General features: G+C 38.8%; 2 protein-coding genes across 2 annotated transcripts; both read left to right on the top strand.

The window, feature by feature from the left end:
* The first annotated feature begins 748 nt into the window (after positions 1 to 748).
* Positions 749 to 5,752, top strand: sqor (sulfide quinone oxidoreductase). The gene is made up of 10 exons (XM_071896688.2): positions 749 to 873; positions 1,260 to 1,469; positions 1,701 to 1,871; positions 2,080 to 2,133; positions 2,256 to 2,450; positions 2,575 to 2,784; positions 2,994 to 3,177; positions 3,862 to 3,929; positions 4,081 to 4,259; positions 4,384 to 5,752. Exons 2-10 carry the CDS (start codon positions 1,272 to 1,274, stop codon positions 4,439 to 4,441), a joined length of 1,317 nt encoding a protein of 438 aa, XP_071752789.1. The 5' UTR covers positions 749 to 873; positions 1,260 to 1,271; the 3' UTR covers positions 4,442 to 5,752.
* A 486-nt stretch (positions 5,753 to 6,238) lies between these two features.
* ctdspl2a (CTD (carboxy-terminal domain, RNA polymerase II, polypeptide A) small phosphatase like 2a) lies at positions 6,239 to 18,016 on the top strand. The gene is made up of 13 exons (XM_071896671.2): positions 6,239 to 6,406; positions 10,069 to 10,280; positions 11,308 to 11,443; positions 11,868 to 12,014; positions 12,482 to 12,709; positions 13,412 to 13,505; positions 14,008 to 14,119; positions 14,210 to 14,296; positions 14,388 to 14,450; positions 14,550 to 14,629; positions 16,182 to 16,308; positions 16,417 to 16,512; positions 16,801 to 18,016. Exons 2-13 carry the CDS (start codon positions 10,092 to 10,094, stop codon positions 16,864 to 16,866), a joined length of 1,425 nt encoding a protein of 474 aa, XP_071752772.1. The 5' UTR covers positions 6,239 to 6,406; positions 10,069 to 10,091; the 3' UTR covers positions 16,867 to 18,016.
* The last annotated feature ends 749 nt before the right edge of the window (positions 18,017 to 18,765 follow it).

The raw sequence follows: 18,765 nt of genomic DNA, 5'->3' as shown, positions 1-18,765 counted from the left end.
CATTAAATTTCAGACACACAAGAGGGAGGCAAGGTCTGAGAATCAATGTCTTGCAATATATATTGCACCAAAATTACAAAATATATATATCACTCGTATTCACAATTCACAAAAGTTTTCATTAATGGCAGCTGTCTGGTTGGATGACACCTTTTGGCCTAAGAAGTATCCAAATGTGTTTAGGATTGGCGACTGTACATACTGAGTATGCGGGGTATGTGGACGTAGTTACCCTGTTGAAATTGACTGACAGACTATTTGAGCTCACCTGCATCTGATTGTGGGCGCTGGGGAAACTGACAAAGGACAGAGCCGGGCGCCCAGGAGGGAGCTCTAGGGAGTGCGTGCTTTGTGGACGCCACTGGACTTATTCTAGCCTGTCAGGCTCAGCTTTGCACTAATATGGTGTAGTTTGGGGGCAGGTGTCACCTCCTATAGTTATCTATGCCACTTGGTCTACTTGCTGTAAATTATGAATGTCTAATAAAGCATTATTTTTCTATGTGGTTGTTGTGTTTTTGGATGTAACCTCAGACCTCTGACTCCAGACCATACCGGTTTAAAGGTGGTGGCAACAAAACGCTAATTGGCTTTACTAAGTTAGCCTAAACTCTTATCCTATGTCTAAAGCTAGCATGCTAACCTGGCTAACGCAGTTGCTAGGCTGTGGGAAAGAGGCTGGTGACATATGATTGGCTGAACGCAGAGGGGCGGGACGAACGTTCCAGACTGCAGCACAAGACCATGTTCTGGACCAACGGCTGGCAGTGGAAGGTGGAGATAGAAGTTCGGTAATCGAGCAAATCATATCTGAGCCAAGTCGGTTGGGTCATTTGGGGTTTCACCAGGCTGTTAACTGTAGTGACAGTTGAGGTAAGTAATACAGGTCTTTTCTCACGGTATACTAGTAGAGAAGTACGAAATCTGAACATGCTGTTTTCAGTTAGTACTTCAAGTTACAGTGTTACGAGCGAGTTACGCAGTCTGCGTGAAGCTGCTACATTAGTTTAGTAGATCACTAGAACACTTTTACTCTAGTTAAAGTGGGAGGAAAAGCAGGTTACAGACTTTTAAAAGCTCAGATAAGTGATTTTACTCTGAATTTACAGCTAGTTACTTTCAGCCTGCTTGTACATGTCCATTCACTCTGGTTTAACCAGTGGTGCATAACAACACAGGGGGAAAGTGCAATCCAATCCATATTTTGTACGGTTAGCCCTTATGACTGAATTGCTATTAACAAACTGGTTTGTGTTTAGTGTCTTGACAGAATGGCTGCGTTGCAACGCTTGAAGCAATGCCACTCCACAGGCATTGGTATCGCTCGCCTTCACACAAGCAGCCGTGCCTCTGCCAGGGAGCATTACAAAATGCTTGTGCTTGGAGGAGGAAGTGGGGGGATAGCAATGAGCGCACGAATGAAGAGGAAGATGGGAGCTGAGAATGTGGCTGTTGTGGAGCCTAGTGAGGCAAGGATCCAGTCTTTATAGTTTATTATTATCAGTTATAGAATTAAATAGTTCTGTGTTTTTAGATTGATTAAGCACTTATTTGTCCTAGATGACAACAGAAATTGCACTTTGTGACTAGTGGTGACATATTTAATGATATTTTAAGAATTATCAGTATCACAGAAACATACAGCACATATCCACATTCCACTTTTCATTTAACGCTGGTGCTTAATGACTTTTTTCCAGATGCATTACTATCAGCCAATATGGACGCTGGTCGGTGCTGGTGCAAAAAGTGTGGCCTCCTCTGGTCGAACTACTGCGAGTGTTGTGCCGTCTGGAGTGAAGTGGGTGAAATCTAGTGTTCAGGAAATAAACCCAGACACAAATACTGTCCGCACAGACAATGGGATTGAAGTATGTCTACTTTAGTTAACTGTTACATGATTGTGTGTATATTGAAGTTATAAAGTTGTTTTAGGGCTTGGTCTAATGCTGAACGGGCAGTCACTGTCGTAGATTGGCATGGCACCGAGCGATCATTTGTAAATCAAACAGATTATTCTTTAATGATATGATAATCGATACGCATCGAGCCCTACTAAACTCTCTTTCACCTGAACAGATCTCCTATGAGTATTTGATTGTGGCTCTGGGTTTACAACTCCATTATGAGAAGGTGATGTAACATTTTATTAGTACAACTCTGCCCTTCCTCCTTGGTAGTCAATTATACTATTGTACACAAATTCAGTTACATTAATTACATCTTAGAAAACTTAAATTTTTTCCAATATATAGATCAAAGGACTACCAGAGGGGTTTGAACATCCAAAGATTGGATCTAATTACTCAGTCCAAACTGTGGAGAAAACGTGGAATGCACTGCAGAACTTCAGAGAGGGGAATGCTGTGTTTTCTTTCCCAAACACTCCTGTGAAATGTGCTGGAGCTCCACAGAAGATAATGTACCTAACAGATGCTTTTCTCAGAAAGGTACCTGATTCTATTCATATTGAAGGATTTTTACACTGGTAATGAACAAGTAAATTTTGAAATGGTGAGGTATAATTTGTAAATTTAACAAAGATCTTTTTTTTTTTACCTGTTCCTATATAAGACAGGAAGAAGGACAAAGGCCAATATAATATACAACACGTCTCTACCTGTGCTCTTTGGGATCAAGAAATATGCTGATTCATTGTGGGAAATAGTTAAGAGCCGTGACCTACAAGTCAACCTCAGGCACAACCTCATTGAAGTCCGGGCAGATAAGCAAGAAGCGGTGTTTGAAAATCTTGACAATCCAGGCGAAACCAAAGTGTTTGAGGTATTTCCCATAAGCTGTGTTTCTGCTCTTCAACAATAACCTTATATTGATCAGGACAGCTTTGTACAACTTTGGCATGTATGTAATAATAATACTTTTATAACATTCATCTTTTTTTTTATCCTTGTGCTCCTGTCTAAACTAACTGACAAATTAGGAGAAGAGATTCCAATGAATAACATTTAAAACTTGATATGATTCTTCATTAGTATGACATGCTCCATGTCACACCACCAATGGGCCCCAATTTGGTGATTAAAGGAAGCCCATTGGCTGACGAGGCTGGCTGGTTGGATGTCAACAAAGAGACCCTCCAACATAAGAGGTATCCAAATGTGTTTGGGATTGGAGACTGCACCAACCTGCCCACGGCTAAAACGGCTGCTGCTGTGGGTGAGTGATAATTGTATCATCTGTTTCAATGTTGCAACAAAGGAGTGCAATCACAGAATTTCAGCTCTTGTTCAACTCTTGTTCCTTTTGTAGTTTGTCTGGTACTTTTGATTGTGAAGGAATACTGTCCTCAGCCACAGTATTGCACAATAACTTATTTACACAAGGCACTATAAAAAAAATACACCCCACCCTATGAAGCCTGTAATGTTGGCACTCCTTCCAGTAGCATTTGATAGCCTGTATTGTTATCTCTCACAAAGAAAGATGTTTTGTGCCCAACACAAAGACATTGTCAAAGCCTTTAACCCTAGATGCCTGGCTAAGTGAAATTACCTGAATTGGCTTCACTTCCTGTCTGTTAACTGTGGGGAGAATTATGGGAGTTGCCTGGCAACTTGGCATCACTCATGCCCACATCCGGTCATAAACCAGTACTTATCACTTCAGGCACAATTGCATCACAATCTGATTGCAGTAAAAATGCAGCCTTATCACTGCCCATTTTCATTCTGTTCATGCATGCCAGGTATGTCATGCTAAATGTCTTGGTAGTGATTGTTGATGCTTTTTGTTCAGTATGGAGGATGTTGGCACTCTTTACGTGGCTCTGTCTTTTAATTCCCTAAAGAGAAAAAAAAAGGAATTGAAAGGAAAGAATGTGACATTGTTTATCGTTTTCAGCTGCACAGTCTGCTGTCTTACACAGAACTATTACCAAAGTGCTGAAAAATGACAAGCCAGATAAGAAGGTGAGTGGCACATAAACATAACAATAATTCATCAGTTTGATTAACTGTGTGATTATGAAGAATGTTACCACATCTCTGTTGGAAATTCAATTCAGCTAATACTGCGAAAATATTATTGCAAATGCATAATCAGGATTCTCACTGTTCACAGTATGATGGCTACACGTCTTGTCCTTTGGTTACAAGCTACAATACAGTTATTCTGGCAGAGTTTGATTACAATGCACAACCACTGGAGACGTTCCCCATCGACCAAGGCAAGGAGAGAAGAATCATGTACCACATGAAAGCTGACCTGATGCCTCACATCTATTGGCATGGGCTTCTCAAGTATGTATAACATCAATCCAAGACATGTTGATATAGTCCCTCTGATAGTTAGCAGTAATGCAGCTCTCCACACTTCACTAGATCTGATTCACTTCTCTGTTTCTCTCTTCTTTTTTTACATCAGGGGCCTGTGGGGTGGACCAGAACCCTACAGGAAACTCCTTCATCTTGGAATGAAATAAAAACGTACAACTAGTAACTGCAAGCAGTTATGAACAGGGCCAGCCAGATGTAAGAGGAAAAAGAAAAAGAAGCATTTGGAGAAAGAAGTAATAAGATGAAGCCATATGTCTCTAGATCACACAACAAAATGCCTGATTGGGCATAAGCATTTTTATTCTGCATCACGTAGGACTCCAACTCACAACTGTTGACACCAACGGCAAGTCATGAACTTATTGAGTTATTTGTGAAGTGTTTTGACCAGAGGATCACATTATGACTAAGGCAACCACCAGGGTGCATGACAATGACTGTCAGTCCATATAAAGGCAGATTTCAAAATAGTGTCTAAAATTCAGTTTTCAAGATAAAATTCTGAGAATTTGCATACTTATCTAGACAACATGGAAATGTCTAATTTTTTATTTTTTATTATTTTTTTTACAAAGATTGACCGCTCCATAAGCAAAAAACTTATGTTTAAAGATGCTCTCTTTTCCATTGACTACAATGGTTTCCATAAGGGCAGAATTAAATATTATTTTAAAAATTAAGTTTTTCAGACAGAATTATGAAATTTTGCAAGTTACAACTATGAACACAGGAAAATATTTTTTTTTTTTTACATGAAGATAAGACAAAGAGTAAACGGCAATCTACAGTGGCTGTGTACAGTACCATTTACAGTCAGACATTTCGATGAGCTGCGGGCTCACATTTTGATCAAACCCCACAATAGATGGACTGGCAGCAGAGCTGGACGGCCCTTAGTCAGTTTTCACATTAAGTTACAGTATATTCCCTAAACTTTTAGGGGGGAAAATCATCACATTAAATGCATCGCTCTGTATCCCTAAAAGATGGAGGATCCAGATCTGTAAAAACCTTAATATATTCTCATTCTTAAGTTAACTGCCCTTTGCGCTACCAATCATTTTAGAATGACACTTCACATTTTGTTCTGCACATATAGTAAATACTTTTTCCTCCCTTTCTGCATATATGGAACTCTGTTTTCCATAAACATGCAGACTACCATGATGACTACTATAATTTAAACATTAGTCAATGTAAGGAATAGAGCTGATTTTTGTATATAATGATTACATGAATAAATGTTCTCTCAGTACTAAACTGAGTTAATATATTCTATAGCCAAAACATCTTAGTAGTTATTCATTCATTACTAAGTTTTGTTACCATTGCACTTGAAAAGTTGATTAATAGTATTAGTTTTAAAATAAACTGATTGTATAGACCTATACACCTGCTGTAAATATGCTATTGAAATCGAAACTGAAATCCCTAATGAAATAAATCACTAAAATATTCCTATACGTATAGTGTGTGTCTGTAAGTTTATAGTGACCATATCAAACCTTTTTTTTTATGTCCTATGATATCATTATAATATTCTTATATTTCTATAGAATATGAGATATGGTTTAGTTTTGCTGTGATGTGTGTGTATTATCCTTATGAAAATGTATCATAGGATTATTGTAGTTAATTTTTATAGGGACAGGTAATTATCACTGAAGAGATTCTCTTGACAAGTTAAAATGTAATGATAAACTGCAGAATGTGCCTAGAATTTAAATTGCTGTCATTAAAAGAATCAGCCAATCAGAGCTCTAATCAATACGTGTGGCTGTTTGCACATTCTTTCAGCATGTCCTTAAGTAATGTGGGAAACCTTGTAGTGAGCTTCAGTTTGGATGTACTTAAAGCCATTTTCCTGTTGAGTCCGCTCTCCGCCACGTTCCTCTACGTGAGTGTCGCATTCTCCTGCGCGAACTAACGTTATGTTTGTGATGAGGCGGGAAATGGCGTCTACAGATATGGTTGATTTGTGACTGGCTAGCGAGCGAGCGACCAACACAGCTGGCAGCGACAACAACGGCCCGACCTCCATCGGTGGCCGCCCGGTCGCGACCGAAAGCTGTCAGCGCTGCAACAAGTTTTAAGAGTTTCCTTGGTCGTCGGTAAGTAATGAACAACGTCAATATGTAAACAAAAAGGGCTGTCCCGTGATAGCCCGTCTGCTAGCTACAATGTTACCATTTAGCGGCTAACGTTAGCTAGCTAACGAAGGGGGCGTAGTCTAATGGCTGAAATAGTTTGGAAGTGAACAAAATGACAGGTTAGCTAGCTAGTAGTAATAGCCCCATTGTAGCCCCATTGTACTGACGAATAACCAGCTAGTTAGCATATCAAATACAGATGTGTCAACTGGAACAAATGTGAGCCCGTCTGTCGGAACAGAAGTGAATCATACCATGGCCTTGCTTTTGCTGCCATTGACATTTTGTTAGCCAGAAAGCTAGCAATAGCCATTAACGTTAGCTAACAGCCCACGGAACCGTAGATCGTCAACATCTGGTTTAATCAACATATTGCTAGATAGCAGAACTAACCTAGTAGTGAACGTCAGTGATGGCAACCCAAACTATCAACGCTGTTGCACCATATGCGGGACGCTAGCGTCTATCTAGACGGTGAATGCTGGGCTTTTCATTAGATATCAGCAGCTGGCTAACGTTAGCGATAGCTGACGTCGTTGGTGTTAATACAATCTGTCCGATGTTATGTAACGTCAGTAAGCGGTGCTAGCATAATGTTGACTTAGCAACTATGAGTTAATGCAGCTGCAACAGCTTTGACCAAACATACGTTCGCTTAATGTTAACAAACAAAGGCTTCCTTGAGCCGATCATCAATTCTTTTTATCGTGCGAAAAGACACCGCCCACTCAACTGACTGTTCTGCCTGACAATACATCTAGCGCTGTAGTTCGGCTATCAAACTTTAGTCGTTTTATCTTGTTTGTTTATCATCTTGTTAAATTACTATGCGACAAGCAAAGGCGTAACATGAGCTATTATTAAAGTTGATTCGCTGCTCCTGAGATTCAGGATATACTCTTACTGAACTGCTTCACACGCAGCAATGTAACGTTAGATCTCACGTAGGCATACTGTGACCACTGACATCAACACAACATGGTCTGTCCAGTTCATTCATGTCGTTTTGGCATCGTACACGTGTAGAAACTTTAAAGGGGTATTGCACACAATGCAAAAATCAAGCTATTCCCATGGACAAAGACAAACTAATGAGTATTTCTTGAGGATGAACAACACTATCCAAGCCAAAGAGAAAAGATAACTGAAGTTATAGAAAATGAATGTGAGGGTAATGTTTTGGATTAAAGGAATGTTTGTATTTACATCCAACTAAACTGTTTTGTATAGCTGTGCTATCATTGTCCATCTAGAACATGGAGCGGAGCGTCTTAGGCTATACCTGGAAAATCACTCGGGGCAATGTCCGTGATCGCCATCTTTTTCCATTCATTTTCTATGTAGCTGTGCATCAGTAAATGGTCATGGATTATGAGGCAGGATAATTTTTTTTGTTGTTTGTGTAAATTACAGACATGGGAGTGGATTTTCACAAAGTACAAACTGAATTGTCCAAGGATGTAACAATGGGAATACTGGAATTCATGTAGTTCCCCTTTGTCTATGTTACACAATCATGGGAATTTAGTTTCTTCTTCTCCTGATATACACTCACAGACAGGCATTTCATCACAAGTGTCACTCGGTCAGTGCAGGGTCTGCTCTAGAGCGGCAGATTTAAGTTCCTTGCTCAAATGTACTTTGGGGATTTTGTTCTGCATCATAGATACAATACCTGCTACCAGCTGCAATTACTGGCAGGCTCAGTCCCTCCATGAAACTAGTATCTGCTTAAATGTTCTGCAACCAAAACTTATTTTCTTAAGTCCTGTTTGCACAAAAAAAACCTCTCATCCACTTTGGTGTAAACAGGTTGATTTAGATTGATTTAGATATGATGTCTAGAGGCCCATGTAACCTTCAGAGGCAGCATAGATAAAGCGGTGTAAATGGAAGGTTTGACACAGGTTGCAGCCTGAGATTGTAGATTTTTGTTTTAGAGAGTTTACCAGAGTTAGCAGACCGATATCACAACAACAATATAGGAGATCATGTAAATGTCAGAGATCAAGAAAAATAAATTCAAGTCATTCCAGTAGGCAGTTAGATTTGCTGAAGTTATCCTGTCCACAGCTGTACTTGCTCAGACATCCAGTCTTGGCTAGCTAACAAACTTGTTGATAGCAGTTGCACATTGACAGAAGTGCTGAGTCACAGTAAAGGAGGACATATTTCAGAACTCCAGAAAGACTGAGCAAATAATTCTTCTTTCTTAATTTACAACAGTTGACAAAATTTAGGCTACAATTCTTAAATGGTTTGATGTACCAATTTGACTGATATGGCATTGTCATGAGTGGTAGAGACAGGAATTGAAAATATTAATTACAAGCAATTACAATTACAAGCATTGATAATGACTTGATATCATGGTACCAGTTTGGGATCTTTTATCCTTGATTACCTGAGCTCAGAGATATTCAATCACTGCCATAATCGCTTAATTGACATCTTTCATCTGCTGGAGAGTTAATTATTTTCAGGTAGTCACAGAAAGCAGCTTCTAATCCAGTACAATCAATAAGCACTTTGCTGTGCAGATTGATTAGTCTTGGTCCAAATGTGCCTCATGCTAAGTAGGAATGCATCATGTGGCAGTGCTGGGTAACAAACCAGCAACGTGACAGTTTCCTGTAGGATTGTCACTATTTTGATATTTTAAAATGCTTTAGAATTTACTTAAAAAAACAAAACAAAAACAGCCACTTGATGAAAAATCAGTTTCAGTCTTGTAATTCCTCAGTTGTCCTCACACAGCCGCAGACTCCCTCACACCACCAGATTTCAAAGTGATTTTCTCTGTATACCTGAAAATGACAAACCTTGATGAGAAAGTACCTCATATTGAGTTCTTCTCACCTTATTCTGTTTTTGAATTAGACTTTAATTGGCTTGATGTTGTCTGCCACTTGTTGGGCACTGAGCAGATACGGTGGACGTCACTACCACTGTGGAGGCAGATGTGAAATGATCACTTAGTCAACTGTAGGAGAGGAATCTCTAGGTGGAAATTTGTCATTTGCCCTTGTTATATAAATGTAAAGTAATATCCAGATTAGGATTCAGAGTCTTTTCAGAATTTTTAAACATAAAATGGCAATATTAGGGTGAATAATTAGTGTGAACAGATACTTATTTGCCTAGCCCTAATTTAGGGCTCATTTACATAATTCACTCTTATAACATTCTTGTTGAGTTACCAATAATTAATCGTGGTGGTGTTCCTTGAAAACATTTTTCTTGTCCTTGATAGCAATGTGAATTGCATGTAAAGGTTTGCATTATGAATGAGCCACTATGATCTAAATTTAATGTGTGATGTACTTACACTCAAGTAACATTATCCATTTAGTGAAATACATTTAATATCCTAATCTCAAGCTTTATGCTTTGAGAAGATCAGCAGAAATTTGCATAGTCTTGAGATATCACAAAATTTACAAAACAAATCCCAGATTGATGAACAAAGATAAATGCTATAATGGTTTTATAAACGTAATAATTTTTCAAGCAACGTTTGTGTCTTGATTTGCTCAGTTAATGCGGCCTGTAGTGTGGTCTTCTCTCTCCTTTAGTTTCATCCTCACACTGTTTTTCCCCCCTCTTCTTTTTTCTCCTGACAGTTTTTTCTATGTGACGGTGGAGCATGATGAGGCTGAGAGTGCGTAAAGCTCCTCAGCAGCCACCTCCAGGCCGTCGAACCCACCTGTCCCAGGCCAAACGGAAACACTGTGAAGTGGAGCCCTCTCCAGCCAGAGGCCGAGGCAAAATGCAGAAGAATGAAACAGGCCTGTTCTCCACTATAAAAAAATTCATCCGTGGGAATGCTGTCAAGGTGGGTTTAGATTAAGATTCACAGCTGCACTTGTTTCACATTTAATATTTGAGTTTGACTTTAAGATAACAACACTGTACTAAGGGTGTGCACACACTTTAACTTTTTTGTAGAAAAAGCACTGCCTCAACTGCATTTTGTGTGGATAATTTGAAATATCGGCTAACAATGGTTAGGTACAATAAGTCAGACACTGAACAGAAACTCCCCCAACCCAGTTAATGTGCTTTCTTACGGACTCTTAATGAGCTTCTGGGAATTTGCGCTTACTGCCAACTTTTCTACTGCTACTTCTTTCTCCATTTTCATTCTGGCGGCTGTTGTCGTACACTGTCAGCTACTTACGTATCTTGAACCCCACCTCTTTTTTTTGTTGTTTTAGGGGCTCACAAAATACAGTCCATGTCATGAATGCTGCTCTAAAAAACTGAACTTGAACTTGAACTTTTCCCAACTTTAGAAAGCGCTCTGCTCTGCCTAAAACGACGCCAGGCGCAGTGCTGTTCCAAAGCAGCCGCTTTCCATCAGCCTTGTCGCCACTGCCAATTGACTTTAACATAGTAAATAAGGCGCTCGTTGTTTGAAAACAGCGGAATAGTGTGAAATACGGGATGTAAATAATGAGTAACTTAGTAACCGAGTACTCGTCTTCTCTAACCGAATTGTATTCTATTACCCTTTTTGTGGTGGTTTAGTCTGAATGAGAGCACCGATGGCTGAGATGACGGCTCTGTGCTAGCAACAGTAGGATGCTTTGCTTTTAGGTGGTAACCTATACTACTTGTTCCACCCATGTATTTTAAAACAATACCACATAATTTGCATTTATAGTGTCGTGGGACTGTGTGAAATAACTCCATGATTGACTGTTGGTTTCTCTACATTGTGTGCGTGGCAACTCGCGGATTATAACGCTTGCTGGCGATTTGATTAAAAAAACGTTATGTGTGATGTCATTTGACACCTCAAGATGATTTGTGAAATAAAATAACAATTTGCCATTTGCTCTATCCCTGCTTTTTCTCAGGTGGAGCCGGACATCCCCGCTAAGAGGAGTCGTATTGAGTGTAATTCAGATAGTGACCTGATAAGTTCAACACCACAGACTGGAGGCCTTTCCAGCAAATCAATCTCCAGAGTTTGCCGGAAAACCCCAAATAAAGGTACTACTGAATCAAGATAAGATGATTTGTTGTAAATTAAATGTTTCATTTTGACTACAACATGATGTCATCATCTGCAAGGTTTTTGCTACTTATTACTACTACTGTATTTTGTTGTTGTCAATTTTAAGATCAACATATGGAAAAATATTGAAAGATCAAGTATCTTTTGCTGGTGATAGGCTGCAGAATTAATTTCAGAAATGCCTTTTCCATTTTAACAGTGTCTGAATGAGTTAAATTGCTAATCCCTAAAAAAACCCAAATTGTTGACATTATCACCTAAGCTTTTCTAAAAGCTTGGGAGAACGTGTGTTTATGTGCCTGCATGAGTGTGTTTATTTGTGCATGTGTTCTGTCTTGCATACAGACATTTGAATAGTCTTTTTAGTGTTGTTACTAAAGAGTTGTTGTCTATCCTCAGACACTATGACTTGCAACAGTAAGCCCATCAAACCAAACGGTAAATTAGAGGCCCCCGTTGAGGCAGCGAGCAGCCCGCCCCGCACCACCCTGCTTGGAACCATCTTCTCTCCAGTTTTCAACTTCTTCTCACCAGCAACTAAGACTGGTAAATAAAAACATTTTCTCCAGGACTAAACTCTACTGTTCTTAAGTATGGAGCTGGGTTTCATAAGCAAGCAGTACTTCATTTAGGGGTGCTGTAATTGATGATGCAGTAATTAGACTGATATTGGAGGAAAATTAGATTTGTGATCTGCCTACACTGATAGTTGAATCTGTTTTTCTGATCCATTTGCATATTGTGTTTGCCACCCAGCAGTGTGCTGCATTGCATTCTATTTCACGAGCGAAAAACAAATGCATTTGATGGTGATAATTATTGATGAGGTGCTTGATCTTTGGTTGAAGGTGTTGTGTTGGAAAATTGGTATCTAAAAATGGGTGATCCCAACTAGAGTTTCTCAAACTGGAACAGCATCATGACCTCACAGGTTCTTAGTGATATGAGTCTGAAAGATTTCCAGTAATCAAAATGCATTGACTGCTCTTGCCATTTGTAACGCCTCTTTGTAGCCACTCCTGGTTCGGACTCTCCTGGCCAAGCTATGGAGGCAGAGGAGATTATGAAGCAGCTGGATATAGAGCAGGCAGAAGAGATTCCCAGCAGCACTCTGACGTCCACAGAAGGCATCACCCTGTGCCACGCTGCCCCGGTGTTACCACAGAGGCCTCAGATAACCCCAGATACAACCATAGAAGAAGGGGAAATTGTCACTGAAATTGATATGCCCCCACTAACAGGTAGGATCAGATTAAGCCTCATGTTTCATTCTTTGAACTCTTGGATAATTTGAACTCGACGACAACAGCTCCTTGTAAACTTAACAAATTCTTTTAATCATGACATTGGATTGCATGAATTTTAGAGATCAGTGTTAGGCCTAGATATACAGTTTCTTCACAATTTATAGAAAATTTAAAATGTCCAATCTTTAATGTAAGCATTCTTTTATTTTTCACCACAGAAAAATAAAAGAATGGTGGACATAGGATGAAATCCATGATGGTCATAAGTGACTGTTAGTACTGTTACAGTAGGAAGCATTTTTTACACAGCAGCACATGGGCATTGTCGTAATATTCCCTCAGAAGTTAATTATCTGCCTTTTTTCAAATGCCAGTGGTGCTGACCTGGATCAAATGGTAATTGCAAACAATTCTTGGTATTTGTTTTAACCTGCTCTGACAACCAGGCGGGTGGGGTTTACGGTATCAGGATAATTCAGAAATCAAATGTTTACAAATAGTATTTGGCCAGGCACATCTGTGAGCATCGCCCTGCTCTCTGGAAACCGACTGTATGTCGTGTCACTTTTCACAGTCTGTCTTTGATCATTAAACTGTCAGCAGAGTCTTGGCTTGAGCCTCTGCCTTGATTTATAATTCCTTAAGAACATGCTTCATCTCTTTTGGGTTCCTCTCTTCTCTCTCTGTCCTGCTCAGCTCCTGGCTGTACGCCAGACAGCGGTTACCCACATGCGCCGCCCTCCGCCCCTGCAGAGGCCTCATACGACGAGGACTGGGAGGTTTTCGATCCGTATGTAGATTGTGGTTTTTAAATTTACTTTTTAGTTTTAATTTACTGCTTTTGAGTTCTTTAGTTTAGCAATCTCTAACAATCATAACCATTTATTGATAAAATAAAATATTGAAATAAGCTGCATACATCTCTCTTGTTTTTAATGAATTGTTCAATTGTCTCATCTCAATTGTACTTGCACCGTTGTACGTTGTCTATCTCTATGGAAGTGAATATCTAAACGACTTGTGAGGCCATGTTCACCCCACTACTGCATTTTAACGGATTATATATTTTTTTCTTCAATTCACTCATTTTGATACTGACAGCATCAGACAATATTTCAGTTCTTTGGATCTTTGTCAACCCTTGTAAGATTCTACTTGGATTAGACATTTTCTGGTCTATAAATGGTGGAAAGGCTGATACTATACGTCCTGTTAATTCACACTCAAACTGGGACGTATTGCCCTTTGTTGCAAAGATCTTCCTGAGTTTTGTCTGTTTTCTCTGCTTCAAGGTACTTCTTCATCAAGCATGTGCCTCCGTTGACAGAAGAGCAGATGACACGCAAACCAGCACTGCCCCTGAAAACACGCAGCACGCCGGAGTTTTCTCTCGTCTTAGACCTGGTACGCAAATAACAGGCTGTTCCGCTGCCTAACAATGTTCAGTATGAATTGACTTTAATGGGGTTTTCCTCTCTGTCTTCCTGTTGTTAGGATGAAACGCTGGTGCACTGTAGTTTGAATGAGCTAGAAGACGCTGCCCTGACATTCCCTGTGCTCTTTCAAGATGTAATATACCAGGTACTGCCGTTATATGTCATTTTATAATTGGAAGGTTTCCCTGTTTTGTCTCCATGATTCAATTGTTCCGTTTTTCTTTTTTAATCTGAAGGTGTATGTGCGGTTGAGGCCCTTTTTTCGTGAGTTTCTTGAGCGCATGTCTCAAATGTATGAGGTGAGATTTCTCATCATTTCTAAATTACTCCAGACGGTTTTTGTTCATTTTGATCTGTTCTCAGTTTAATACTTGTTTCTGTCATTTTCAATTTCACAGATTATTCTCTTTACGGCTTCAAAGAAAGTGTACGCTGATAAGTTGCTCAACATCCTGGATCCGAAGAAGCAGTTGGTCAGGTCAGTGAAAGCATGAGATTCTGCAGTAGCTTTTATAAATAAATTATTTTGATGCACACAGTGGCTGCTTTATAAATGTGCATTGAGTTTGCTGCACTGATTAGGTTGGAATTCAAGAGTCAGTATAGAAATAATAGGATGTACAACAATAAGAGCTGCATTAAAGCTGCACTAGGCAAGATTAAAAAAATAATAATAATACACCCATCTAATGAGGCCTGAATCACAAAGTAGAGCTGCAGTAGAGAAGAGATTTGCCCTATTTGCCAAAATGAAATTCTAGTGTCGGACATGGATACTTCTCCGCCCACAGAAAGTGACAAATCGAAATTTAAGAACAACATGCAAACTGTCTCCTAAACGACAAGGAATGAGCGCTCTGTCCAGAGAAAACTGGACTCGCTAGCACTGGATCGTTTGCCTCTCTTGTCCCTCCGGTATTAAACGATAACAGACAAGCCGGGTTGGTAAACATTAGTGTGCTGTGTACAGTTTACTGATGTCATCTTATATAATTGTTGGGTATTGAAGTTCACTTTTCAAACTCTTACCACTAGCTGCCATCTGGAGCCGCCAACGTGTGATGGTCCCCTGTGTGGCTGTAATGAAATGATGCAAAACTCAATTATTTCAAGTTCAGATATTACAGTATCAGCAAGCATGTCATATCGGCCTCAGATCATCCTCCTTCAGCAGTTGAAAAACAACATGGCATGAAACAGATTACAATAAAAAAAAAAAATCCATAAATTGATCAGTAAACATGAAGAAGGCTGGCTGACATCTTCAGGCCTGCTCAGCAATTAAGAAATCATATTCCACTGTCAGGCACATACTGAGTAAACTGAGTAGAATTAAGTGCAAGTTTAGAAAAAATTGTTTTTGATAGTGACTCACCGTCTTCAACCTGAAAGTCAAGGTTCACCAGAATGTGGAAGAAAAACAAATTATAATAATTATGTTGCATCTCTATGATGAAGTTGAATTTGTCCTACAATATTATGTTGATGAATAAAGTATCTGGTTGGATTTCACTTTCTCTGAGAAATTGTTAGGATTCTGGTCATATCAATAAAACTTTTTTTAAATCCAGTATTTGTAAGTTGACTAACGTCCTTATTTACACTGACGACCTGAGGACGTAAATGGAGACACACACACACATACAGCTAGTCCGAGGGGCAAAGACGGGTGTAGCTGCTCTCAGCGCTCCCTTCCAACTTTTCAAACTGTCTCGCAGCCTGACACCGCAAACCTCCAAGTGTCTAGGATAGAAAATTACTGAAGTTTGTGAATAGTTTGGTGAATAAAATTACTGGTGAGAAATAATTTCCATCTTGACTACGTTGTTTCTCCTATTCAGTGAACAAGTTGGAAAGAAAAAGCACAAAAAATGTGACTTGTCCTTTTATGGGACTCTGTTCCCTGTAGCATTCTTTTTCCCCCAAACATATAGCCAAAAGATGTTTGTTTGACTTTAAAATGCTTTTCATTGCTTGTATTAACCAAGGAATACTAATGACTGACAACTCTTTCGTTGTGTTTTTTTCAGACATAGGCTATTTCGTGAGCACTGTGTGTGTGTACAAGGAAATTACATCAAAGACCTAAACATTCTTGGACGGGATCTTTCAAAGACGATAATAATTGACAATTCACCCCAAGCCTTTGCCTATCAGGTAAAACCGTCGATGCATTTTTAACATTTTTTATTAATATTAATGTTTCACAGATGCACTGGTTGATTTATTTCAACTCCCAACACAGCTGTTTGTTTTCCTTTTCAGCTTTCCAATGGAATCCCAATCGAGAGCTGGTTTGTGGATAGAAATGACAATGAGCTTCTAAAGCTTGTTCCCTTCCTGGAGAAGCTTGTGCAGCTGGTATGTATTTTACCTTAAACATTTGGTCATAAACATCGTCTGTACTGCTGCTTTTCATCATGAAAGGTCTGTTGTCTAATAAATTTTGAATTATTGCTAGGGATGGGACGATATATTGAAATTCAATATATCACAATACAAAACTGTGACAACAGTGGCAGAACAATTATCAGCAATCGTGATATTGTGTATTGAATTGAACGATTCAATACACAATATCAGTTTCACGATTGTGAGATAAGAATATCGTCCCATCTCTAATTATTACATCTATTCTCTCCTTCACAGAATGAAGATGTCAGACCGCACATCCGAGACAGGTTTCGTTTGCATGACCTTCTTCCCCCAGACTGAGGACTTTCACTAAGGACAGTTGTCTTACAGTACAAAATGGTATCAACATTGGAAATATACTGACTCAAAGAAGGATATTCAATGGATTTCTCTTTGCAAACGCGACATTGCCATTATTATTATAATTTTTTTTTAATTGTGCAAAAAATTTCAAGCTACGTTTGAGTCAAAAGCGCCGTATGTTTCTATACATACATACTCAAACTAGACTCTAAACACAACAGAACTGTTCACCACAGCAGTCCTTTACACTTTGCTGCCGTCTTTCTAGTGACCTAGAAGATGACATCCTGGAAGATATTTCGTCTTTAACTTTCATTTCGGATTGACAAAACTGAATGTCATGCAGTGTTGGAACAGAAGGACCTTGTTGGCTCTAGCCCAGTCTTGAATGGCCAGTCAAACCTGTATAATATTCACTCTATTACTTGTAAATATCTGTATATAATTTTTTTTTCTTCAAGGTTTTTAAGTCCTTTTATTTTCATTTCGAATTTTAGTATGTATTCCTTTTATTTGGTTGCTTTTATAAACCGACAAAATGGTAGTGTGTTTTGTTTGAAGTTGATGCTACACAGCTGCATTTCTGTTGTATGCCTGCGTTATTCCTGTGATGCTTTACTCCATTAAATGCAGTTGTCTGTAATAAGGTGCAGTTTTAAAAATGTATCTTTGGGAGGAAATGTTTCTGAAATTATGATATTTTAAAGCTATGTAATGTAAGCTAGAATAGGGTCTCAACTGAATACAAAAGCCATAATGGCCGAATAATAATTTTTGGAGATTTGTATTTGAGAGTCGCTTCAGAAGTAGACACCTTGATCGTCCTCTCTGATGAGGTTTAAGGGAGGGAGGGGTTCAGGCATCCTGCACTTTGACATCCAGCCCTTTGTAAGTTAATGTAAAATCTTGTCACTTTTCTACACAGGTGTATCACCTCAATTTGTTATGTGAGGGAGAAAAAAAAAAGAAATTGTAGCACCAGCAAATTGCCAACATGTTTGCTCTCAAATCTTGTTTTCCAAGACGTCTTGTATGTGGGATCTTTATTATGTAGGAGTCACAAGTTTTATTGACTATTGAATGATCACTCCTGTTGTATTCAGTGTTACTCAATGGTTTCCTTGAAAATAAATACATTTTTATACGACTTTAAGCTTCCTACTTTTTAATACTTGTTTTATCACAAAATTCATTAAAGGACCGATACTTGAATCTTAAGTATGTCTCTTAACGCATTGGTTTTCTTTTAGGATGAAAATATTGGTAATCGTTTTTAACTTGACCCCAACTTGGCACAACTCAGTACACTACCATCTCCCATTGAATTGAGAGTTAAAGTAGACTTTGCTATGTGGCAAAAATAAGTTTTGGATCCTGTATTTTTCCTGAATATTTCTGTTCTGTAAAATGAGAAGTGACAAGAAAGAAGAAATGACAAGTCAATTCAAAACATTTCAACACATTACAGAATTAAAAAAAAATTGATATATTTTGCTGACAACCATGGTGCGGAATATGTTAATATATTGTGAGCAATTTTGCCCAGGTAACCTTTAATTTTAGCATTATCCTCATGTAACTTGCTTGCAATTTTTTTTTTTCATTGCAGTTTCAAAACGATCACAATCCACCTCAACAAATGAAGAAATGCATAATAGAGGAACCATCGAAAGCGAAAATAGTCAACATTAGTGTGAATGTCGAAGGCAATCATTTTGCACTCCGGAATCCATTACTTGGGCCGAAAAATGATGTCACGCTTGAGAAGAAAATGTATGAGTCATAAAATTAAAGGTTATCTGGGCAAAATTTCTCACAATATATTAGCATATTAAACAGATCACCAACATTTAGGTTATTCCAGTCAGTCTAATGCTGTTTTAATTTGTGCATTTG

The sequence above is a fragment of the Centroberyx gerrardi genome, chromosome 4 (genome assembly GCF_048128805.1).
Source record: "Centroberyx gerrardi isolate f3 chromosome 4, fCenGer3.hap1.cur.20231027, whole genome shotgun sequence".
Taxonomy (NCBI): Eukaryota; Metazoa; Chordata; class Actinopteri; order Beryciformes; family Berycidae; genus Centroberyx; species Centroberyx gerrardi.
Note: the sequence above shows the minus strand (reverse complement) of the source record. Positions and strands in the feature narration are given on the sequence as shown.

Excerpts from the sequence above, each read along its gene's own strand:
- ctdspl2a (XM_071896671.2), top strand. The coding sequence starts at position 10,092 with ATGATGAGGCTGAGAGTGCGTAAAGCTCCTCAGCAGCCACCTCCAGGC. Across the intron at positions 12,015-12,481 it reads CTCACCAGCAACTAAGACTG|CCACTCCTGGTTCGGACTCT; the intron begins GTAAATAAAAAC and ends GCCTCTTTGTAG. Across the intron at positions 14,120-14,209 it reads TTTCTCTCGTCTTAGACCTG|GATGAAACGCTGGTGCACTG; the intron begins GTACGCAAATAA and ends TCCTGTTGTTAG.
- sqor (XM_071896688.2), top strand. The coding sequence starts at position 1,272 with ATGGCTGCGTTGCAACGCTTGAAGCAATGCCACTCCACAGGCATTGGT. Across the intron at positions 3,178-3,861 it reads TAAAACGGCTGCTGCTGTGG|CTGCACAGTCTGCTGTCTTA; the intron begins GTGAGTGATAAT and ends TATCGTTTTCAG. Across the intron at positions 4,260-4,383 it reads TATTGGCATGGGCTTCTCAA|GGGCCTGTGGGGTGGACCAG; the intron begins GTATGTATAACA and ends TTTTTACATCAG.